The 24,486-nt window shown below is 40.3% G+C and overlaps 2 protein-coding genes across 3 annotated transcripts in view; one reads left to right on the top strand and one right to left on the bottom strand.

The window, feature by feature from the left end:
* Window positions 1-401: 401 nt before the first annotated feature.
* AKNAD1 (AKNA domain containing 1) lies at window positions 402-13,382 on the bottom strand. The gene is made up of 16 exons (XM_042819445.1): window positions 13,068-13,382; window positions 11,908-12,999; window positions 10,805-10,931; window positions 10,555-10,706; window positions 10,385-10,444; window positions 9,784-9,917; window positions 9,315-9,450; window positions 8,528-8,685; window positions 7,983-8,076; window positions 7,281-7,384; window positions 5,882-5,964; window positions 4,269-4,382; window positions 4,071-4,181; window positions 3,064-3,145; window positions 2,250-2,316; window positions 402-1,605 (listed from the first exon to the last, which is right to left on the bottom strand). Exons 1-16 carry the CDS (start codon window positions 13,380-13,382, stop codon window positions 1,486-1,488), a joined length of 2,949 nt encoding a protein of 982 aa, XP_042675379.1. The 3' UTR covers window positions 402-1,485.
* A 361-nt stretch (window positions 13,383-13,743) lies between these two features.
* The window catches only part of GPSM2 (G protein signaling modulator 2), a 25,237-nt gene continuing 14,494 nt past the window's right edge, over window positions 13,744-24,486 (top strand). Inside the window, exons 1-2 of one of the 2 annotated variants that reach the window (XM_042819033.1) lie at window positions 13,744-13,811; window positions 21,676-21,989. In XM_042819033.1, coding sequence (XP_042674967.1) covers window positions 21,928-21,989 — 62 coding nt within the window. In that variant the 5' untranslated portion in view covers window positions 13,744-13,811; window positions 21,676-21,927. Of the gene's footprint in view, window positions 13,812-16,440; window positions 16,503-21,675; window positions 21,990-24,486 lie in introns of those variants that run through there. The other variant, XM_042819034.1, reaches the window with a different exon arrangement.

Here is a 24,486-nt window from a genome sequence, read left to right as displayed (position 1 = left end):
TGGGTTAAGAGAATGTATTTGCTAGTTAAGTTCATTCAAAGTTAATTAAAAGGTGCAGATTGTTTTTGTTTTTTTTTTTTCTTTCCCCTCCTTTAAAGTGGTTTTTCAATTTTTTTTTTTTTTTTTTTTTTTTAAAAAAAAGGGAATTTAAAAGCAATAAAAGCAGAACAAAATAATATCAGAATGTCCTACTTACGGACCAAACTGACAAGTTGTAGAAAACCCATTTTATTTACATTGATTTATTGCATAAAGAAATATCAATTGCTAATGCTAAACTAAGTCTCCTTATTCAGCATCTAGACTTTGTCCAAGTGAGAGGAAATCAGGCTGAGAGTGGAGGCTGTTCAGCCTGGAGAAGAGAGGCCTGGTAGTGGCCTTTCAGTAAAGCAGGGCTGGAAAAAAGAAGGGGACAGATTCTTTAGCAGAGTCTGTTGTGACAGGATGGGGGAAATGGTTTCAAACTAAAGAAGCGAGGATTTAGATGTAAGAAAAAAGTCCTTTACAGTATGGGTAGTGAAACGTTGGAACAGGTTGCCCTGAGAAGTGGTGGATGCCTTGTCCTCGGGATGTTCAAGGTCAGGCTGCACTGGGCACTGAAAACCTGATGGAACTGTGGGTATGCCTTCACACTCATGAGGGTTGGACTAGATGATCTTTAAAGGTCCCTTCTAATTCAAATGATTCTATGATATATTTTGGATTTGCTTCAGTGAATAGCATATCTGATACGTGCACAGCTGTTACCTGTCTGCTTGCTTTTAATTGCTACAGTTAAATGGATTTCATTAGAAAAATCATAGAATGGTTTTTAAAAATTCTGTAGCCTACATCATCAGCTAGAAATCTCAGTCACATATATCAGACAATGTGAGGCCATGTGAGTGAAGCAACAGTTCAACTGTTAGGAACAGGCAAACAACCAATGGCATTACTCAGTTTCTGAGACATGCAAGGATCTCTCTTAAACAAAACACTCTCAATGTAGGGCACTCCAGAAATAATTATATGCTTTAAATATGACTCGATATACTAGCATCCTGCTTGCAGCTGCAGATCCTGCTTCTATTTGTTGGTGTGGTCAAGCAGCTACTTTTCAGGTGCGAAACGCAAATGTACGTTGGAGTGAATGAAACTCATTCTGCTCTTTGGGGGTGGAGGGAAATAGAAATTAAAAAAAATTAACTTTGCTTGATAAGCCAGTTTTTATGAAGCTACCTGAAATGGATGCCTAACGAATGCTTAGGAAAGGCAGTTGTAAGTAATAACAGGGGCCAGCCAAAACATCAAAGACTTCAATAGATAAGCAATTCATTTTCTAGTTCAGACACTGAGTATAAACATGTGGAATACCAGTATGTACCAGTTAGTACCGACAATCATAGAACTAAAGCTAGCTGATCTTCTAATCTTTGTCATTTTATATTTGTAGAGATGTTTATTATTTATAACCAGCAAAAAAATGTAGCATCTGAAACTAGATGGTTAAAGCTGTTTTCTTCTAGCTTTAGCTAGATCTTCTGAAATTGCTTGCACCATTTTTTCTGTAGCTTTCTTCAAACTGTTTGCTGTCTGTATTGCATGATCCAGAGTAGAATTTAAAATCTGTTGGAAGCAGTAAAATACAGCTTTGCTGAGGTAGGTATAGAAAAGGAAGTGCTGTGTAGTTAAGGTTCTCTGTAGCTTTTTCAGCATACCTACTTGGAATACACGTTGAGAAGTAAAACATATTTGAAGGCTACTCAAGGATTTAAGTTGAAGCATTTGTTACTTATTTCTCTTTGTGTAATCCTGCAGTGTTGAAATGAAACCACAGGACAAAAAGCTCTTGTAATGGAGGGAGAGTAAAGATGGCTCAGAGCTGTTAAGGCAGTTTAACCTACAGATTCTGCAATTGTTCACATTTGAGAAACACAGTGTGTTATATACATGTGTGTATTAACACACAATGTGTTAATATACAAAAAATTATTACTATACTGCATACGCAATACTAAAATGATTTTCCGTATTCACTTAAGGAGCTCTACCTTATACTAACCTTCATATGAATGTAGTGCATTAGATCTGATTTTGAAGTGGCACTGAAAACTTTCTCACTTCCTCATCCTGCCCCATAGTGGACTAGACAAACTTAGACTGAGATAATCAGTGTGCTAAGAAGGGGGATGTGCAACAGTGCCATGATATGGGGGTATGTATTTTTTTGATTAGCTGTAGGGTTTCTAATTTTCACTCTCAAGTCTTACGTTTATGTTGAAGTCTTTGGCAGTTCTGTTTCTGATGATCGCAGATGTGTTTCGGGCAGACTTCTTGCTGGGTAAGCATTAATGCAAAAGGATTATTTGATCATCTGTGTTTGAATACAAGGGAAAACTGTAAATTTGATAATTTTGATAACCTGTATTTTCAAGTCTCTTTTACAGTGACTAAATTATAAAATTGCAGCTGATTATAATCTGTATTGCAGTAAAACAAAATAGATTCCAGAATGCAGTCAGGAAATCTCTCATAAAACATCATTTTCTTGGTGCTGTAACTTCTCTGAGTAGTCTGTGCCACAGATTCTCAAGTGCGACCACTATACTTGCAGGAAATTACTGTTATTTGACAAAGCTGGTAAAGCTTACGGTCACAGAATTTGTTTCAGTTCGTGTAGTCTGTGCTATGGTGAAGAATCCATTTTATTTCTCAGATTCTATGAATAATTGTATGTTAAGGATTATTAAATGTAGCACTTGGACATATTTGTAGAGGTTTTTATTATTCTAGGGGTCTGTGAATGGGAATAGTTATATAATAAGAATTACTTTTTCTCAAGATGGAGAAATATGTATGTCAGCTGAAGCTTGATTCATTAAACTACAAAGATAGAAGAACTACTCAGGTCATTATTTACATGATGGTATTTCATTACTGAATCAAATTGTAATGCGTATAGCACGCTCTACAGAAGGTAAGCCATTGCCCCTGCTTATGATATGATGACTTTTTCAGTGCTGAACCTTTAATAATGGCATTTCTTGTTATCATGCATGCACACATGCATTTGTTGTAGCTTACCTTTCATAAAGTCTGTTGACAGGTTCAGGTGGCTGTTGATTTGTTTGAGCCTTTTGACTGGGGATTCTCTTCTGCGAATAAGCTTTCAACGTTGAAGCCATGTGTAGAAATAAAAGAAAGAGGAATGTTGTATACATTTAGCATCTTTCTCTGAGCAGTGTAAAACTTAATTTCACGAGGCTACTGAACAAAAATCTGAACATATTAAGGATTTATCTAAATGAGACTAAAATATTTCTTTGTGTTCCCTTTTTGGGTTGAGTTTAGCTCTTGAACGAGTGATGCATAGAATTGTATTACATTTCTTAACAGTGAAAGGCCCCAGGAAGAAAGTGTTGCATAATGGCATTATTAGGACATCAGTCCCAATAATGATATAAGTGCCACTTTGATGCAGTGTTTTTTTGTCTTAATAGAGAAATAGCTAACCTGTACTTCCTGCTCGCTGTTGAACAGTAGATCAATTCAGTTGATCTACCTTCAACTGAAGGTTGGTACTACCTTCAATTTATTCCTACAGTGCAAGGAGTCTAAGAGAGAAGTGACTTTAAAAACTACATGTTCAATATGTTTAAAAAACCAGGCAATCCTTGACTTTGCTGTATGTCACATAGTGCAGAGCTGAGCAGGTATTCCCTTTTAATACTTGTTTATAGTATGTACAACCAGGAATGAAAAGGTTGGTGTAATTAGGGCCAGTTTTAATATTCTTCTATGTGGCACTGGATAAGTGGAGGTGATACTGTTTACAGTGAAATATGGGACTTGTCAAAGAGCAGTGCAGAGGTGGTAGTTGTTGTGCATAGGGAATTAAACTCAGGTAGGTGTGTAAATGTTGGATTTGCTCGTTTCAGCCCAGGATCTGTAGTCATTTACTGTTCAGCTGAAGTGCTGTGGCTTGCTCATACTAAATGGAATTTAGCCTGATACATGCACAATACAGCTTTTTTTGCTTTTGAGAATTTGACTCGTAATTGAAAATTATTTCAGTAATGTGTCATACTTACAAGTTGAACCAGAGTTTTTATTTCTACGTGGAGTGCAAGACTGAACAGATTCCTTGTAGTTCCTGAGTTTAAATGGATTTTGGCTTTCTCTGGAGCATCTGCATTTAAATCCTGAAACAAAGACAAATCATTGAACAATTGGAACAATGCAAAGAGGAAAACTTGGTGTCGATTTGGGTATTTTTGAAATCATTATACCTTTTCTCTCTCTATGTAGCCTTGCATGGAGAATTTGGTGACTTTCACATTTCATAAATTCATCGCTTTGTGAACCATAAGAATGGTAGGCTGAGATGGCTTCTGAATCATTGTCTAAAATCCCAAAACACATGAAAAATATCTGAAAAACTAGAAATCTTGGCTTGTGTATTTAAGTCATTATTGAACTTCAGCTAAATAATTTCCAAGGCCTTCACAGTCAGTAATAGTTCTGCAGTTTTAGGTACTTTTCCATTCATTTTACAGGTGTGTCTGAGCTGTTAAGAATGGCTTTCAGCTCTAACTGTAAGCCTCAAATGCACTTTGTACTGTTCTTTTCAGTACTACAAGTGTTTAAAAACAAACAAACAAAAAACAACACAACAACAAAACAAAAACAATGAAATGCTCCCCTTTTCCTGTCCTTAGGTTTTAGCTCTGGAGGTTCAAATAGCTGACATGTGAAGTATTATACAAACAAGGCAGCCTAAGAACATGATAGAAGCTGGGATAGCAGCTGTTTTACATACTAACCAAATCGGTGCTAAGAATAGAAGGCCCTCTGTATTATATTAAGGGAAAGGACACCATGAGAAATCAAGGATGAAAGGTAGGCCCAAAGCATAAGCAAACCACATGTATTCAAACTTAAATATAAGACACTTCATACTACTCTTCTAGGTTGTTGAATATTAACAGCTTTGGAGTATTCTGCACAGGAAAAGTGAAGTTGCTGTAAGAGAAACAAATGTCTAGAGATTCTTAGTGAATCTCCAAGAACTGGGATCTTCAATGATTTGACAGCTAACTTAATTAGGCTTTAAATAGCCAGTAAGGGCTCTAGTTTGGATTAGGTGAAATCATGTTGTTAGAAACTGTCCTGAGGAAGGAGAACACATACAGTCTTTTGTCTCCATCCTGAGCGGAACAGAGGTTTGGGAAAACCTTTCATTTAGTTTTTATGCAGAATAAGAAAGCTGTATCCTGAAACTGAAAGTGGATATTGAAACTTCATGTTAACACTCCAGATTTCAGGTCTTCTAGCATATGATATAAATGCATCTGATAAGGAGAAAAAGCACTATCAAAGCACAGCGTGCATGTCAGTATTATGCTTTGGAAGACGTCAGTCTTCAAAAAAGCATCTAAAAAGATGGGTTAGAATTATAGAGTAATTCCATTTGGAAAGTATTTCTGGAGATGGTCTGGTCCAATCCCTCCTCAAAGCAGGACCAACCTATATCAAATAGCTTAGGACACCTCTGTTAAGTTTTCAGTATCTCTGAGGATGGAGATAATACATCCTCTCAGGGGTGAACTGTTGTAGTATCTGATTCTAACCAAATGTAAAACCTCTTTTGCTTGTATTTTGCTGCTAATTTCATTGTAGCTTGTCTGCCACTAAGGCCAGTGAGTGGCTAAGTGGGTTTCATGTGATCTCCTTTATGGTCTCCTTTTTATTCTTAGTATCTTGTTACTGCTTAGCATAGTACATGTGTTGGAATTCCAAAATAATTTTCATGGTGCTTAGGTGTAACAGGAGTGGATTGTTTAACAAGACTGAATAGTAGGTATAAACACAGTTCTGATGTTGGTGTCCCATTGCTACTTACTCAGATTTTTATCTGATAAATCGGTCGGTTTTCTTAGAATGAAGATTGTATGTGTTCCAGTTTTCCTTTCCATTATGTTATTTCTTTGAGCATGAAAACAGAATGATATTTCAGTTAGATTATGATATCTTTATGATAAGCCTTACCGATGTATTAGTGTTTGGCCACTTAACTGAGAAGAAAATAGATTTACTATAGAAAGAACTCTTATCTTTTCATCAACCCAAAAAGGTGTTAAGTGGAAGCTTAAATTAAAGAATAATCACATAACAATGACTTTGTCAAAGGACATGTTCTGACAGAAAGACTGCCTTATCAGAGCTGTTCAGCACACCTTAAAATTTTATTTTAAAATAATAAGCACCTTACTGAGAAACAATGGAGTATAAAGTTCTGTGTATTTAGAGATGCTTACATATGCTGTATCAAAATATTATCACTGGTAAGGATGATATGGTTTCTTTGTAACTGAGCTATTAAGGTTTCAGTTTTGCAGCCTTTGGGGAATTAGTCGAATACTTGTGATGTACTTTCTGTCAAAACAGGACTAAGGATCATTGTTTGCAGTATTTTATATACATGTTTTCACTGTAGGGAATGTAGTGTCAGCAAATTTATTGGCCAGCTTTTCTTATGTACTCATGGAAACAGACTGGAAGATTGAGCATTTCTTAAATGACAGGGAGAAGGAAGCAAGCTAGGTGAATTTTATTAGATAAATATTAGTATTTATTCAGTAAATACTCCGTCAGCATTTTTCTCCCATACTTGCCTTCTTTCAGCATACTAACATGATGATTATTATGTTCTGCACTGAATGTTGTTATGAGATCTGACTTTGGATGGAGACTTGATTTGCGGGAAGTTCTAAAGCCCAACTGAGCCATATGGAACTATTTTAGCACCTTGATGAATCTGTAAATGAAACTTGACAGATAGACCCTTGCACTTGAAATATATATGGAGGTACTAATATGCTCTCCTTTCAAGACTACCAGATTAGTTCATTACAAATATTTGAGGTTATTACTGTTGTTGCTTGAATGTTTTGTGGTCATCCATCACTGAAAAAAGAGTAAACTTATTTCCACGCTTTATTAAAGTAAGCGTGTGTTATTTAAGTTTTATACCACTTAGATGAGCTATTACAATATGGAAAATAATCCTGTCTTTAAAAAAAGAGGGGTGTTTTTCCAATTCTCCAGTGGTCTGATATATCTCATACGTGATTAACTGGTAATGATTTAGAAAACAGATCATCCTTGCATTTCATACATATCAGAAGAATTTTCAGTGTAGTGAGCAGAGTCCAGAATAGAGGCACACTGCACATGCATGTATCAGTTCATTTAGCTGAAGAGAAGTGTCTGTACCTAGCCAAAACATTTAATATGCTTACCCTTTCATACTCTCTTCACTGGCACTATCTTTCTGACTTAATGTACCCTGAGTATGGAATCCAAGACCTTCCGCCTCATATTTTCCTTCAGGTGAAAAGAATCTCTGTTGTGCACAGACAGTAAAACAAACTGATGTTTTGTTTATATTACTGTGTACTCATCACACAGTGTGAACAGCAGCATCAAGTGTACATTAAATCTGTACAGCTTCTAGTTGTCTAGTTGCCATCAAATCTACAGTTTGGTCTGTTACCATTCTAATGGTAAAGGAAATTGGACAACTTATCAATACTTCTTAACCTGTAAAGTTGGAATACAAGATATTGTCATGTAGTGTTGAAGAAGGTTAACACATTATCTACTTCCATTATTGCCTTAAAATTGAAAGCTTTTGTAGGCAAGCAATTGCCTGTATGTTGTTGCCTTCTGAACTAGTAATAAAAGCAGGCTAGTAAACACAGCTAATCATCACATAGTTCAAAAAATATTCAGTGTGCCTTCAATTTTTCTTTCAAAATCAATACAAGTTATACAACTGTAGTACCTCAAAAGGTGAGTTTTCATGTTGTGCAAAAACTAAATGGAAAAATACTATGCTTTCATATTACATAAATATATGATATTATACTATATTATATATTATTATTTCAGAATATTATTATGTTCATCTAAACTAGAATGAACATGAAAACTTCTCATACCATTTCATGTGAAGAATACTTGCTTGCTAGCAGACAACTTTTTCCCAGAGGATCCATTTCTTTCCCATAAGTTGATTCGGCTCTCTTCTGTAACCTTAATTGGTTAAGAGGAAAACATTTGATCTGATCTCATAAAATACGTGCAAGGGAGTACAGATACTCTAGAGTTGTTTGAAGTTTTGATGGTTAATTATGTAAACATCTGCACTCTTTGTAGTTAAAAATACTACACAAATGTAAGCAAACATTTTGTACTGGTATTGTATTGTATCTGATAGTCACTCATATCTTGAATCAGTGCGGTTGCAATCAATTTTATACAGAGGTATGATTTGACTCTTAGCAAAATGATGGCAGTAGTGTTTTGGCTTTGGAGTAGGAGTGCCAGCCTGGAAGGAGGTTTTAAGGGTTTTCTGAGAAGCTGAGTCTGTGAGCATTCTACCTGCTTTCAGATATTCCAGGCACCCTAACTTTCTGTACTCAGCAAATGGTTGCAGTACCATTTTTTGTGATAATTCCAGTAGTTGTGTAAGTTTTATGCTTACGTGTGAATACGAAGATTGCATCTGTCACACTGCAAAGAGAAGTGGGCATTTCTCTGTGGAGTTATGGAACTTGTCTGGCTTGTATTTTCTCCTTCATTGTTCTTGCTAAGAAATGTATTTTCTTCAGGGGAATCAGCAATACTGGAAAGTACTGAGCTCTGTATAAAGTAACCCCAGGATAGCAGTTTTCAGTCAGAGTATTTCAAGTAGATGACTTGTACCAGCCTGCGTTTTCTAATTATCTTTTACTTGAGATGCAGAGAAAAATGACTTCTAAAATACGGAGAATGAAAGCATATGAAGATATTTATCTTTTGTTCTGTGGAGAACTAATTCAATTTTTTCCATGTATTTATGATCCAGGACAAAATATTACTATATTTAACAGTAAACTCAGTTTTCTGTAGCAGAATGCTTAGTCTTCCAGCAGTTCTGCAGTTAAAGAATCTTGGACAAAGTAATCGTTCTTCCAGCTGAATTATAATAATGAATTTTCAATACCAGAAAGCTCTGTAAAACAAAATAATTGCTCATTTTCTTACTCAGAAATGAATGTTTTTGAAGCTAGCACTTAGATTACTCAGTGCAGCTGTGTTCATACTAAAGTTTTTTTTACAGTTAATGAAAAATTAAGCTACAATTTCATGGAAAAAACCTTTTCTTGAAGTAACATGCTATTCAAAAGCATCATGGTTTTACAAATGTTAGAGGAGAATATGCGATAACCACTCTGTTTTTCTTGAATAAAATGGAATAATGCAGTCTTTAAATGATAAGACTCAGTTACCTCCCAAAGAGAATATGAGGAATGGGCAGATCCACAGGAACTGGGTGAAGGAGCCCATTTGTGCCTGCTGTCATCTGCTAGTTCTTTGATGTCTTCAAGCATCATGCCAAGTCTAAATATTTCCCCTTCTACCTTTCTAAAATCAATCACAATACACAGCTAGTGAAAATTCTGTTTCTTACTATGATGACTGTATTTGGCATTGCAATAAACAGTTCACAGAGGGAAGAAAGAAATGGAGTTCACTGAGTCCCTTTTAAATGCTTGAATTAGTCAAATAGCTACCATTATTATAACAAGGATATGTAAAGCATGAGATGAATTTTGGCCAAGTAACGTCGAGCTTATCCTGTGTGATATTAAAATAATGTTTTCACCTCTGAAAAGTGTGACTGATAAAGTAATAGTGGTTAGATGCTCCAAAATACGGAAAATACACTGATGAAGTACTTAGCATTTATCTTCAAACCTTTTGGGGTCAAATTCTCCAATGTTGACAGACTTGTCCTTGTAGTACTGCAGCTGTAAGTTACGGTGCTCCTCTCTAGCAGTTAAATAATTCCTTTCCAAGGCTTCAAGGTATCTTTTCAGTTGATTTAATGCCTTCACCAATAACAGTTCAAAAGTAAATGATGTTATCATTAACAAGATATTGTAATATCTACAAATGCTATGTAAGACAGATGATATTTGCAGTGATATTAGTAAGAATTCTGCTGCTGCTCTGAATTGTATCTATTATACCTATCAGTACGCTGTGCTGCTTGGTCATTTAGAGGTAAAATACTAAATAACCCTTCAGACACACTACCCTGCAAATCACAATTAATGATTTCTATGCCAATTTAAGGCCTTTCACTAACTACTTCCTAACTGTAGTCTTTAATTTTAAAGAACTGAGCCACTTACTGAGCTCCTTTATTCTTCTTCTTAACCTCAGTTTAAGTCTGAGATTCAGAACAAATTATTTTCAAATGCCTGTTTGAGAAAAACACTGAATGTATTGCCAGAAAATCTCAAGTCTAGCCAATTAAAGTACACTTCAGGTAACTGTAAAGACATTAGTTTACCAGATAATCATCTTGTAAGAGGAATGTCTCCTTGGTCACGTGTTTAGAGAAGTCTTCCACCTTCAAGAGAAAATAGTAGACTTAGATGTTGTTTTTTAAAAGCAAACATGCCAAGTTACCATAAAACTAAAGAATCAATGCAAAATGGATACTGAAACAGAGCTCTTTACTTTAATTTTTAGTTGATCTGTCTGTTCCTTTAGTATTTGAGACATCATCTCTCCTTGGGTAATTTTGGGCAATGAATTAGAAGCATTTAGACTGCACAGTTCTACTGTATGAGTTGTTGGAAATGCAGATGCTGTTTTCCCACATGGCAATCCTATGTAATGAGAAAATGTATTAGCTGGACTTCTTTCCAAAACTTCTACCCAAAAGTGCTATTGATTTACTTGAAATGAGTTAGGTATTTGCACTTACTTGGTTCAGACAAACCATGTGAAGGCTGCAGGACAGAAGTGTCTGCTGTAGAGGCTTCAGGGGCTGTTCCAATGTCTCCTGAGTAAATGGCAAATCCTGCATTTGGAAAACCTGACTGAGGCAGTACCTGTCAAAGGGAGAATCATGGTTTGAGGAAGAAGCATGCAGAATGCTCTGCAGAATAAAAAGTTAGGAAATGCATAGGACCACTTTCCAAAGTTAATGGGAAGTTGGTTGGTTATAACTGTATCATGTAATTTGCTTTGACTTCGGTTTGTGTATCTCATAGTGTATATACTGAAATATGCAACTTGGGTTATGAATCTGTATTTAGACAATTTGTGTAAAGGGGAAGTATATTATAAAGGTGACAGGAAAGTTCTGATGATTATTTGGAGTCATAGAAATAAGAATGAATTTAGGTTTCTTTAGAGGACTGATTGTATCTCAGAAAATCAGTATGATTCTTGATGTCAGCAAGCTGTGTTCACATTTCAATGTACCATCAAGAAGTAATAGGGAAAAGTATTAGAAGTTGTTCCATCCTGAACAGTTTATGAAGGGATAAGCCTAGGAAAGGACTTAAGCATCTGTTTAGCTCTGGAGTGAACTCAGTGGCAGGGCATGACAGTAAGAAGTGATTATCTAATTACCAACAAATCTTAACAGGAAGTTACTACTGTAAAAGAAATCTTAAAATTTGTTGTAAGACAGATCTTGTTATAGAGCAAAACCTTCAGAAACAAAACAAAAAAATCCTGACCTTTCAGTGAATGCTGGCCTGAATAGCTGAAGAGTGTAAGTCTTTAATGTAAAAACAGGCACAGGATTAAAGATATTTTAGGAAATTCCCATTTATATTATTTTTAGTGAATGAGAACATTTTCATATAATACTGGAATTAACTGCTTATAGTGGATTTCCTGGTGATTTACTACAATGCTTTGCCGTCAGGAATAACATGAGAGAGCATCATAAATTTGGTAATGAAATCTCCGTAGAGATTATGTCCCACAGAACTTTGTGGAAATGATTACTGGCTGAAGTGGTACACATCACTCTTGTTTTAAGAAATTCTCAATTTATTAAATTATCCTAATTACCTTTTGTTGTTGGGACGATTCTGGAATGCTTGTTCCTTCCTGATTTGTGACTTCAATGGAATCAAAACATTTCTGATTTTCTAGAATGCTGTTAATGGTTACTGATTTACTTAGCAATGTAGGGAAGGATGTTGTTCTTTTAATGGTGGGAATGGATTTATTATTTTCACTCATTTTTGGTACTTTCATTTCTGAAGTGACTTCATTACTGTCTTCCTGACACTTCTGAGCTTCACCTTGGCCCGCTATGAGCTCATGAGATGGAACTGATTTCTTAAACACGTATGTCTGCTCTGTGTTTTGAAAGATACGTGCATCTTCATACTCATTAATCAACAGCAAATTTTCTTGTCTGCACCCATGCTTAGCAAGAGTAGAAGTAGAGGCTTTTGAAACAAATGTGTTTTTACTTAGCAAATCCTGAATTTTCCCTTCAGTACTCACTGCTTTCAGCTTTTCTAAGTGGTGCTCTTCAAACTTGGCTGCCTGTTGTTCACCTGTCGAAGGGCCTTGGACGCATTCACAAGCTGTGTGCTTGTTTGTGGTTTCGTCAATGCTTTCAGTCAGGGATGTTTCTGGTATAGTCTCATGTTCAATCAACTGCCATTTGCTCGTTAACTCTCCTGTAGGGAAATGGCGCAGAAGGACATGGGACATACTGGAGTGACTTGGAGGGTCTCTGCCATCTGGTTGACCACACCAGCTGTCCTTTTTAAAGGACAGTTCACTTCCAGGTATTCCAGCTGAAATTCCACTTGTTCCTATGGTTCCTTTAGCATAGTTAAATACACCTTCAGGTTGTACATAAATCTCATAACTTGATGCATTTCTGTTATCCTCAGAAAGAGGTAAGTTTAAAGCATCAGGGATGTAAGTGCAGTCATTCAATTGGTCTGACTTGCCATGGTGTTCACAGGCTATTCCCCCATCTCCATCACAAGGTAGGTCATCTTGTTCTGCATCAGTCGTGTCTGTGACACAGTGTAACTCATTTGGAATCGAGCACTCATTTGGGTTTCCATTCACTGCTGCTCTGTTCTTCTTTACTGCCTGCTCACCCCCTCTGTGGGCCGAATGAACGGCATCGTTCCTCTGTTTTTTGGGGATAGAGCTTCAATTAGAGCATGGATTGAAATCCATCAGGGATGAGTAGGAATTACTGTATATTCAATACAGTTCCGAGTACGACCTGCTTTTTTAGGCCAGTGTGGCTGTTTCGGAGCTGTGCCGTGGATTCGGGCTGGCGGCTGGGCAGAGATGGTGTGGGTGCGGTGCTGCGGGGACAAAGAGGAAAAGGAGAGCAGACTGCAGTGCAGGTAACTGCTGGCTATTCTTTCCCCTCGAGCGCAGCAGCGAAACCTCTGGTAACCGGAGCCAAGGCCGGTAACGCAACTCGCGCTACAGCAGCTCTGTAAGAACGCGCTCTCCGCCGCGCCGCTCGCCGCCCGCCCACCGTTATTCGATTGATTTCTCATCGCCCCCCAGCCCACGCGCGGTGGATGAAGGTAGCAGAGTAACGCGCGGCGCCGTGAGCGGCAGCAGTGTTCGACTTCGCCTACCTGCCGGCAGCGGAGGCAGGAGGACGTAACCTCACAACCGAGAGGCGCCGCCCCGCGCCTTTCCCCGGCCTCGCGCACACCCGCCGGGCTCGCCGCCTATCTGGCGGTGCCTGCGCCCGCCAGCGGCTCCCATTGGCCGCTGTGAAAGATGCGACTTTCCGCCGCGGGCGGCCTCCGCGCGTGCGCGTAGCGCCTGGTGCCGCCGTCCGCCCCGCCTCGGGGACGCGCGGGGCCGCGCGGCGATTGGCGGGTTCGAAGCACGGCTGCGCGTGGGCGGTGCCCCCCGCCGCGGCGGTCGCTGTGGAAACTGTGCCGGCGGCGCGCGGCCCGCAACGGAGGCGCCAGGTGAGGCGCGCGCGGCCCCGAGGGGTTTCACGGCCGGGGGCAGGGGGAACCCGGCGCCCGTCGGCGCCCGTTGCCGGGCCCGGCGCTGCGGGGGGGGCGCGCGAGCCCCGCACGTATGCGGCACCGCCGTGCCGGGGCAGAAGCGGTGCGGCCTCCGACACGTCGCGTGCCCGCAGGCGGCTGGCGAGGCGTGCAGCGAGCGCGCGTGGAGCTGCTGGGAACCGCGGCTGGACGTCGAGTTGCACCGCAGCCCTGGCGCCGCCTTCCTCCGGCGGTTCGCCCGGGGGCTGCGGTTCCCGTCGGCTGCTGCGGCCCGGCTTCGCGCGGGGATAACGGGCCTCCCGGGGTCGGTCTGTGCCTTCCGCGTAAATGCCGGTCTCGTTAGAGCCGGAAGCACAGCCGATGTCATCTTTTCGACGTGGTCCTTACCGAGTCTTTGTTTGCACACACGTTGCTATGATTTAGAAGCGCTCTATCGGCTCGTGGCAGCCTTCTGCTGCGCTGCTTCCATCCGTGGTTACGTTGGCACGGCGGTTCCACGGCCCGCTGGAGGAATGGACTTTGTGCCTTCAGTTACTGCTGAGCTTACACAAAACCTGCCCGAAACTTGAGCCGGCTTCATTGCTCCTGAACGCACCGCTGTGGTGCTCGTCGTAATGCTCTTGTTTGAGAGCTTCTTGCAATTGTATATTCCCGTTGCTCTTGCTGGAGAAATACAGCAGAACTTGATGCTTGGAGCCTAAAACCCTAATTTTTTTAAAGATATTGATGGATATCTCAGCATTTTCTTCACGTGCTGTCCCTGTCACTTGGCTCAAATTGCTGTCTCCCTCCTCTCTTCCTTTTATTCCTTTTGCTGTCTGAATTATTTAAAGACTGGCACATCTGAGTGTGCTGAATAGCAGTGTGCAGGAATACAGGAGATCTGATTCTTCTGATATACTGAAAAGGAGATCAATGCAGTTTTGGAAATGAATTCTATCTCTTTGTTGGCAAAATCTCTTCCTAATTTGCTAGGACTATTGTTGTCTATTCTTGTGTTGTTTTGCCAGCAAATGACAGCTGATTTTTCTAAGCCACTCGGGTCCCCATGTGCATTATGGAGAGCAGCTTTCATTCCCCACAAGTTAGAAGTCGTGTTAATAAATGTGTTGGTTTTTTTAAAAGTTAATGAGATCTGTCAGTATTTTCAATTGTGTCTGTGCTTAATTTATTACATTTAATAACAAAGTTATTTGTACTTTCCACTTGCTGTCATTCCTGTTTTTGGTAGCAGCTGCACAGTCACTTTTGCTCTGCACGACTTTGTCATTCATGCTCAGATCTGTTTTTTAGTAGTCCTTATCAGTAACGTATCAGTGACATAATTTGTTTCACAAGTACTGATCTTAGGACCTGGTGAGAGATGAAGCTGTTACGGCTGTTACCATTCCCTTGAAGGAGAGAACAGAAAGGTATCAGATGAAGGAAGAAACTCTTTTCTTTCATTTAGGCACTCAGTCAGAAGTTAGCTATGTGAATGAGTGCATCTAAAATAGGATACTGTGTTGTTAAAGATCACAGTGTTGGGAGTGTAAAATACCAGAAGAACCTGGTGGAAAAAAAGCCTGGTGAGAGGTGAGAGGTGGTCTGAGATGTGTGTGACATTGAGCAGATGGTCAGTGGCAGGTTGCCTCTTAGTGCTTGACATGTGTTCTTGTTCAGATAATAGAACTTCTGCTATAAACCATCATTAATATGAAGGGGAAGCTTTCGTGCCGCTGAGCCATAGGGGAAAAACATTATGTGGTCTACCACAGGGCTCCTCCAAGTCTTTTAATTTCTTCGCTCTTTTTTCTGCCACTGTTCTGCTGTTGTGCTGCTCATAATTCAGTTCTGTATGCAGTGCCTCGTGGCTCTGTTACCCAGCAGCCCCTGGTTGTGGCTGGGCAGCGTGCGGGATTTGTGTGGCAATGTGTTATTGAGTTTGGGTTCAGCTGTGGGCAAAAGAGGCAGAACAGAGCTGAGCAAAGTGGAGCACGTTGTTAGAGACATTTGAGATAAACACTCTCCATCAGCTTAAGTACAACATTTTCTGTGGAATGTTTCCCATCTGGTGCTCCTTGGCAGCCTGTAGCATTTAGCGGTGTTTGAGTGACTGCCTGGGCTGGGAGAGGCCTGATGTCCAGCACTGGCATGGTGAAGTTGTCCTGGCAAGCAAGAGTGAGATTCAGATGTGAAGTCTGGTAACTCAGAGCTAGGACACCCAGCAACTCAGTTTTTGCTGTTCTTCAAGGCAGAGAGAAGATATTACTCCAGCATTTCGCACTGAAAATCTCATTGCACGTAGAATTGTTCCTTGTTTCCTGACTAGTTTTATTATAAGGATATTAGATCTGTTATGCTGCAGGCACTTTGTCTTCTCTTCCTTTTGTATATTGCCATGGTGGGGGCTTGCCTTACGTGACCTACTTGCAGAACTGTCCTTAGAGTTATAATGGTTACTTGTGCCCACTTGTGTTAGCTCCTTGCACGCAGGGCGGCAGGTATTTAGCTGTTTACAGATAAATATTATTTCATAAAGGGAAATTCTGTTCTGGGAGAGAGGTGCTGAGAGCTCCACCTGAACATTGCTGTTTCTTACACTCAGGTGTCAGTGCAGTACGTGCAGTACATGTGCGTTGGCTGCTGCTCTGCATTCCTTTGCCTGCTGTAAGTATATGTACTGGTTGTTCTATTTGTTTTTGTCAGCAGTGCGTTCTCGGCCTGTAAGTTACTGTATAGCTTGCATCATTGCAAGATGCCTTAAGCATTTCTCTTTACAAACCTGTATTACTGATGAATGCCTCATAGGGCACTTCCTCACTTACTGCAGTTAATAGTTGGCTTGGAACCACAACAGTACTCTGATGAACACATCAGCAATGAGGAGATGTTGGTTTTTCTCACTCATGTATTGCATTGTCCTAAGTGCCTGGCATTTCTTTCTGCTGTTGGTGAGTGATCCTGTTAAAAGGAATGCATTTGTATTGCAGTGTGATTGTTGAGTGAAAATAAGGCGAAAAATTGGTGTGTAAAATTGGTGTGAGTAGAGATAATACATTCTGTCCAGAAATGTGAACGTTCCTTAATTACAAGGTTTTGTGTTTTTTTTTTTCCCTTTAGCTTTTGCCATCATGTGGTTTTCTCTCACTGCAAAGCATCTATGCGGTTTTTATGCATGGTTTGGGTGCTTCACAGGGAAGGAAAATAAAATAACACTTAAGAATGTGGATGAGCTTCCTTCTGACTCAGACTGGGAAAGTGCTTCTGGATTCAGTTATTGGTGTTTCTGTTTTTTATGACCTGGAAGAAATAACTTGGGTCATTGAGATTCTTGTTGTTGTTGTTGTTGTTTTGTTTGTTTGTTTTGTTTTGTTTTTTAGGACTGATCATTGTGAGCGATACTGAAAGTAATGCTAGGCAGTGCTTACTTGTTAAAGAGATGTTTGCACAGCCCTTTAATGATAAAGAGAAAAAATGAAGTGAAAGAATACGTGGGGTTGAAAAGGCTTGCCATATTGCAGATCTTGAGCATTAAAGCTGCAAACTCGATTATGTAAACTAGGTACAGCACAAACATGAAGGGAAATTTAACTACTTCTAATCCATGAAATAGATAGAAAGTATATAGAGATAATGCTAGAGGGCATGTGGAAGTGCTCCTCGGGTTTGCTTAGCCTTTAACATAAAGTTGTATGAACCAGGCTGTCTGTTGTGTTAGGCCAAAAAGGGCTGTATGTGGAGGAAGAGTGAAGAGGGATTGTTGTCCAGGAGAGGGCCTGGAAGAACCCAGCTTCCTCTGCCTTGGATTGGAACGCACCGCGCAGCATGGTCAGTTGTGTTTAGGTAACCAAAGAATGTAAAAATTAGATCAAGCTTGTTTAGAAATAGGGCAGCAAATTAAGCGTCTCCACTGTTACCGTGTTTGTCATAATGCAGCACTGTGTTAGCAGTTACATAATCGATGTTGGACTCTGCTCTGGAGCTGTGTCCATGCTTTCATTTTCAGCTGAGGGTGCAGTGTGATCCCCACTGCGTTGTGAGCAAGCTTTGTCTCAGTCATGCTCGCTACCTGTTGTTTTTTGTTTGGTTGGTTTGTACTATCTTGAGAGTTAGGAGGATCTTCTTGCTTGGATATTTTTTAAGCTTATTAAAAATAAAATTGTGCATTAATATAATCAATTATTATTTAGTCTTGTAAAGTAATTGTAGATTTTTATGGAATATTTGTTATTTATTTTTCCTACCGATACTCAGTGTTTTCAGTAAAGCTGTTTTCCAGTCCTACTTTGGGCTGTCCTGGGCATCCTGGCTCTTGGTTATCGCTGCAACTTTCTCCCCCTGCAGCCATGCTGAGTTAAGTGTGTGGACGAAAGCCCTTTTTGTCCTTTACGGTAATGTAGCACTAGGAACAGGCTGGGGGCAGAAGATGAAATCATTTTATAGATCAAGGAGTCAAAGTTCTAAGCCTCCCTATTGTAATCCTGTTCTTTTGATTCATACAAGGTGGTTAGCCATGGGTCATTCAGTTGTAGCCATGAAATACCTCTTAGCATTATTTTGGTTCTCCGATGAGGAGCAGATGATTTCCTATGCAAAAATAGTTTTGGGAACGGGGGAGGAAGCTTTGTGTGCTGCTTTCTGTTAACATGCTGTAAGTGAAATCTTAGGCTTGTGCTGAGTGGGTTGGTAGGGTTCCTGTTCTGTTGAATGGGTGTCACATGTGGCCCAAAGCTGATGCAGTACTCTTTTTCCACCCACTTGGTGACTTTCTGCAATATTCAGTGATGTGATTTAGTTTCATGTGGTCTGATGTTTGTCAGTCAGCAGATTGATCTGGGGTGGAAGTGGAAGCATCTGGATCAAGCACATTAGATGCTAGTATTAATGTATTTACTTACAGCTTGTCTGGTGAGTATGATAGCATAGGCTGGGTCTTCCCCATGCACTGGGTAAAGACAAACTGTGCAGAATCTGCTCTATCAGGCACGCTCCTAGGTAGTGTCCCACGTAGTTACAGACCCCCACTGTCCTGCTCTGCCCTCTGGGTGCAGCCCACCCGTGTCTGGCAGGGGCTGCATTTGGTGTTACGCTGAACGCTGCGTGTGTTGGGAGCTTCTAAGCCAGTCCTTCATCTGGAGCCCTGCGGTTGATTCTGAGGGTATCTGCGCCGTGTGTAAAGCCATGTGGAGGAAAGAAGATATTCCAGAGCAGGAATTGCTCTGCATCCACCGTTGGCCATGAATAAAACCTCAAAGTCACTTTGTCAGTAAGGGGGGTTTCTGTGTGGCACCAGCTAATCAGCCGCTGAACTGTCAGATGCGGTGCAGAGCAGAGCATGTCGGTAAGGTTCCGCGAGTCACCTCGCTGCTTGTCCTCGTTTGGCGTTTGTTCACCTGCACGTCCCCCTCGTGGCTCAGCACTTGTGCTGTGTTGTGCCAAGGTCTGGAGAAAACAGCTGCTTCCCAACATGTCACACTGCTATGTTAAGGAACGTTCAGAGGGGAATGGTTATTACTGCACAAATGCTTTTGGCTGTCCGTTTTCTGTGCGAATGCAAGGTTAAATTTGAAGTAGAATTAATTAAATTTGGAGGGACTTATCTCAGGCTTCTGTGTTAATTTAGGTGAATTTTAAAAATATCCCTGGACATCATTAAAGACTAAAATTGTGGTTTGTGTGGTTTCAGTTGTGGTTCAGTACCTCTAGACTCACTGTTGATGTTTATATGTGGATTTACACTTTCAAGGTCTCAAGGAGTCAAGCTAACCTCTGTATTTCAGTAACAGAACCATTGCTGTATTTTTTTTGTCCTCGGTCTGTCTTTTTCTTCACATGGTACACAAAGCTCTGCTTTGTTTTCAGGTAATCCACTGCAAGATTCTTTTCCTGTTTTTTCACTTATGCTGTAGCCACTCCCTGAAAGAAAATTCAGACTTAGTTCAACACTGGAAAAATTGCTGTAATCTTGAAGCAACCACTCTCTGTAGCTAATTTTTGTAAGGAAATAGTATGTGTGTGGTTGGTCTGTCTCAATTTATACTTCCACCATGTCAATTCCAAATCCCTCAGCCTTTGATGATGTCATTTGGCAGATGCTTTTGTAGGTCTGTGAAAAATAGCAGATGGGCAGAGAAGGCCTTGGTTTGTTGCCTCCTATAAGGTGAGGCAGGACAAGCTGGGTTGGGTGTGTTCCGGCAGCCAGCCCCCAGTGACTGGTCAGCCTGTGGCTGCGAGGAGGCCTGTAGCTGCTGATGAGCTGATGGTGAGACGAGGGAAGGAGCCAAGGATGCTGCTGGAATCTTCTGATTTGAGGAGGTAGTGTCTGCAAGAGTCTTCGTGGATATCTACCACCTTCATTTTTAATTAATTGCTCTGATCAATGTGCCTTTAGTTGGACGTGGGCCATTGTGCCCGCATCAAAAGCCCGCATCAAAGCCAGCCATGTGCCATGCAGTCAGCAGGAGGGGGCAGCAGGGCTTCCAGCAGCAAGGAGGTGGCACCCACTGGAGATGACATACGAGATGGACGTGGAGCCCAGTTAAATCAAGTTGTTGACATGTGATGTGAAGCATATCAGTAACTTTTGGTCCCCTTGTAGTTGAACACCAGCACTGCTCTGGGGCGATGAGTGCAGGCAGGGCCACTTGCAGGAGTTGCCTGACTGGAGCTTTGTGCAAACCTGTGCAGAGCAAATACCTGTCATGTGGTCTTCTCAGTGTGTGGGTTGCAATGGTATTTAAAAATGTATGTATCACGCTTTGTAATTGCTAAAGTATACCCACACCCACTTGTTGATGCCAAATAACTCTGGTGCTGAGCGTGGGAGGGCAAAGTAGTTGTTTGACTGGAAGAACACTGTGAACAGTCTCTTTGAAAGATGCTGTCAGAGAGGAGGGTGGTGAGAAGCATGAATATTCGTACCTGGTAATTGATGAAACTAATGAGAAGGCATTGCCTTCCTTGGCAATTAAGAATGTAGAGATTGGTGAGTTCTGTTGACAATTTTAAGTCTGAGTTCTGTTCTTGTGACATTTCTGCAAACTCTTGATGAAATATGCATTTGTGAATTACACAACTGTATGTTTACTTTCAAAGGAAGGTAGTGTTAGTGCTAAGCAATAAATGCATCAACTCCTCTGCTAAAAATATACTTAAAAGTGGGTAAACTTCTGAATAGTTTCTTTTTGGTAAATTGTTTTCCCTGCCAGCCTAAACAGGTCGAACTTCTGAGCACTGGCTGCTGCAGTCCCTTTGAAGCAGAGTTTGGTGCTCATGCAGCAACTGCGGCACTTCAGAATATGTAACCATAAAAAATAAGAAGGCAAAACAAAAATATCCTTTTCCTTTTGGGAGAGGAAGGGAAAGGGAGTAGAGCTTAAACCTCTGCTGGCTTCTGTGCTCCTGACGTTCAGAGGGGTGGCTTCCAGAATGAGCCTCTCCAGGTGGGATTGTGTCAGCCAGTTCTGGCGGCTGTTCACATGTAAAGCAGTTTGGAATCGGTTTTATGTTACACATTTTATTCTATAGCTTTCATCCTTTATTCTTTTTGCATGGAACTTCATGAGGCAAAAAAAAAAAAACCCAAAAAACTAACAAGGATAAATTACTTGAACTTTCCAACAGAGAAGAGCATTGTTTTTTTCTAAAACTTTCTTGCTTTCTTGCTTGCCTATGGGAATCGCTGTGTATATATGAATGTTTTGGCTCTGGCTTTACATTCTTGATTGACATTTCCTGCTTGGTCGGAGTAGTTATGCTTTTGTATCAGCTGCAAATGGTTGTGAGTTATGAACGGGATGTTATGAGACTTCAAGCCAAGCGTCTTGTGTTCCCTTTGCAGGAATGCAGCTGAATGGAGCTGAAAGGGCCACAGATGAAAGAACTTGAACACGTTTCTGAAAGTTTAAGATGTGTCTGGCAGTGACTTGCTTACCTTAGTAACAAAGAAGAGTATTTCAACAGCAGCTTAGGATACCTGTATGCCAATTTATTAACCTACTAACTGGAATGGTGTTCTGACAACAATTCTCCGTAGCAAACTACTCGCCTTGCTACAGAACAGTAGTGTTTTCTCTACTGATAATGCAGCTCAATGGAGGAAAGTAATGTTTTGATAAGCATGCGAGAAGATCAGTCTTTCCATGTGCGATACAGGTAAGATGATGAATTTTAGTTTGGATGAATAAGTACTGTTAATGTTAGAAAACTAACCATGTTTGCAATAGTGGTGTCTCTGTTGCTACTGAGATTGAAAATGAAAGCTAAATCACTTCTTTCCTTCATTTTTCAAGTTTGAAAGTTCACTTTTGTTATATGTTAGGATAGTTTGGATGATTCTGGAACTGTGTGCGGGTGCAGAACAGTGCATGAGTGTTTGTATTTCTATTGTCTTTCTTCTTGGACTTGTGATAGAATGATCCAACGTATGATCCCTGCGTGGTAATACATCTTATCTCTTCGTTTAGTTTCTGGGTTGCCTCTGCAAACTATGGAGCTTTATCTGCTAACGTTCTCTGTACTTGTCCCATTACTGCTGCTGTGATGGGCAGTGTCATCTACAGCACTGTTTTCCTTACCTATAATAGATTTGACTGAATGATTAAAAACTGCTTTGGTACTTTGAACTAGAAACTCCCATAATTGCATGTCAAGAGGATATGCCATTTCGCTTCTGAATGATTTTATCCTTTTTCTTCTGGAATCTCCTTTATAGATGTGAGATGAAATGTTAGCATTCCAGTCTCCCCCTAATGAATTTGAACAACAGAAACATTGTGCAGTGCACTGTAATTGAGTGGCTGCTGCTGGGAAGGGTAAATCTTGCAGCTCATTCAGCAGAAGGGACGCTGGAACAGTGGAATGATTGTTTGAAAAACAAATGAAAAGCGTGGTTCTTCTGCGTTCCCCTGCCCTCTCCCCCAGTCAGCCTTTGTTTGGAGGCATTTTCCTCACTAAGAGAAACATAGAACCACCCTTATTTGTAAGATAGCATGTGCTGTGGCTTAAAATTAATTCACATGAACATGAAGGTACTTGCAGTATCCAGTCAAGAACAGCTTTCTGAGTGTTGGTTGGTTGTCTTCCATTTCATAGGAGTACAGTAATAGTTCTGGTTAGCAGTGCACTCAGCAGGGGGAACTTATTCGTGGTCAATATGGAAAAAAATGGTAAATAACATTTATTTTCAACTCTTCTTTCTTTGCTAAAATCTGTATACATTGGCTCTGATAGCAGAAATCATTGATGTGTGAGCTTGGTATTTCCGCTGTGTTTGTTGTTTCTTGGCTGCATCTAGCTGATGCCCTACGTTGTTCCCAGACAACTGCAGTACATCCTTGCTCTCTAACAAAAAAGCTGGGGCTGTTAAGGTTACTCTTATGACATTAAATGAGCAAAGAAAGCCATGGCCAATTGCCTTGTCTACACTGACAAGCCAGAAGTAACTTTGTCAAATTTGGTAACCAAGGGTAGAGCAAAATGTCTTACAGCTTGATTTTCTATTTCTGTACAAGCTTAAATGATACTGATTAACAAAAGAAGTATTCATGCCTTATTAAATATTTCTTTAAGAACTGTAATCTGATAAACATTTGAAAAATATGGAGATGTAATCCTTGTTTGTTTTGTTGTTTGTTTTTTTTTTTTTTTTTTTCATATATTAAACTTTCCTAAATCCAGACAAACATTCCCACTGGCATTCTGTTGGAACTGGCTGCACAAGGAAACTACTGGCCTGCTCCTACTGTGGGTCTGTTCCTTACTGCATGAGCTGCTGCTTTCTCCCAACAGCAGCTGAGTGGCACACAGTAAACTGGCTTTAGCAACTGCGAAAGGCTTACACTGATGGAGAAAAAACTGTTATAATATTAACTGGTGACTTAAAATGAAATGCTGATGTTAATAACTGTGACTAATGAGTAAGGGATCTATAGAGTAAATATTTGTAGAAGTAATTTGTCTTGGCCTCCTAAGTTCATGCATCAAAAATTGAAGTTGTAACAGTCTGACTGAACACAGGGCTCCAGTGGCCATGTAGTTAAGTTGTTTGGTCTGGTCAATGTGACACACTTCTGTGTTATGTATGGAAACCAGGAATGAGGTAGGAATGAGGAGCAGTCTGCCATCTGTAGTATAGCACTCCGTGGCGTTAGTGATTTTTTTCTCTCTCTGAATTTAAGAGAGGTAATAGGTGGTTTTAGTTTTGTGTCCATGCGTGGATCCATATGTTTCACAGCGTAGGTACAAGGCAACACCCCACCAAACACTAAGTTTTCAGAAATCCTCTAAGTAGGAATTGAATGGAGTGAAACTAAATTACCAGTGTTAAAAGACTAATATCATCAGCGTAATCTTCTTTTCTTCTTCTTGCCTTATTTCTTAGCAGTTTTCCATTCTTTATTTCAAGATGCGAACCGATAAAGGATGGAAATGTCCAAAGAGGAGAAAAACGGGGAGGCCTGGATGGAGGCGTATGTTTAGGGGTTGTGTTTTTACAAGGGTCAGGTTTCAAAAGAGAATATGAAGGTCAGACAAGACTAAAAACCAAACCAAAACAAAGCATATGGGAGCCAGGGAAGATGAAGAGCTTGGAGGCAGAGATAAGGATGAGGTAGTTTTACAAATGAGAAATTATTCAGGAGATGCCAGCCTC

This window comes from Centrocercus urophasianus, unplaced genomic scaffold, assembly GCF_019232065.1.
Source record: "Centrocercus urophasianus isolate 14NV4802_14NV808 unplaced genomic scaffold, USGS_Curo_1.0 seq_18, whole genome shotgun sequence".
In the NCBI taxonomy this organism is placed as follows: Eukaryota; Metazoa; Chordata; class Aves; order Galliformes; family Phasianidae; genus Centrocercus; species Centrocercus urophasianus.
The sequence above is the reverse complement of the archived record's forward strand: the minus strand, read 5'-3'. Positions and strand labels throughout refer to the sequence as shown.

Coding starts and splice junctions, on each gene's coding strand:
- AKNAD1 (XM_042819445.1), bottom strand. CDS start 13,382: ATGAGAAATCAATCGAATAACGGTGGGCGGGCGGCGAGCGGCGCGGCG. Junction 10,932..11,907: donor AATCGTCCCAACAACAAAAG/GTAATTAGGATA, acceptor TCCCTTTGACAG/GTACTGCCTCAGTCAGGTTT. Junction 5,965..7,280: donor AGTGAAGAGAGTATGAAAGG/GTAAGCATATTA, acceptor TCATGCTCAAAG/AAATAACATAATGGAAAGGA.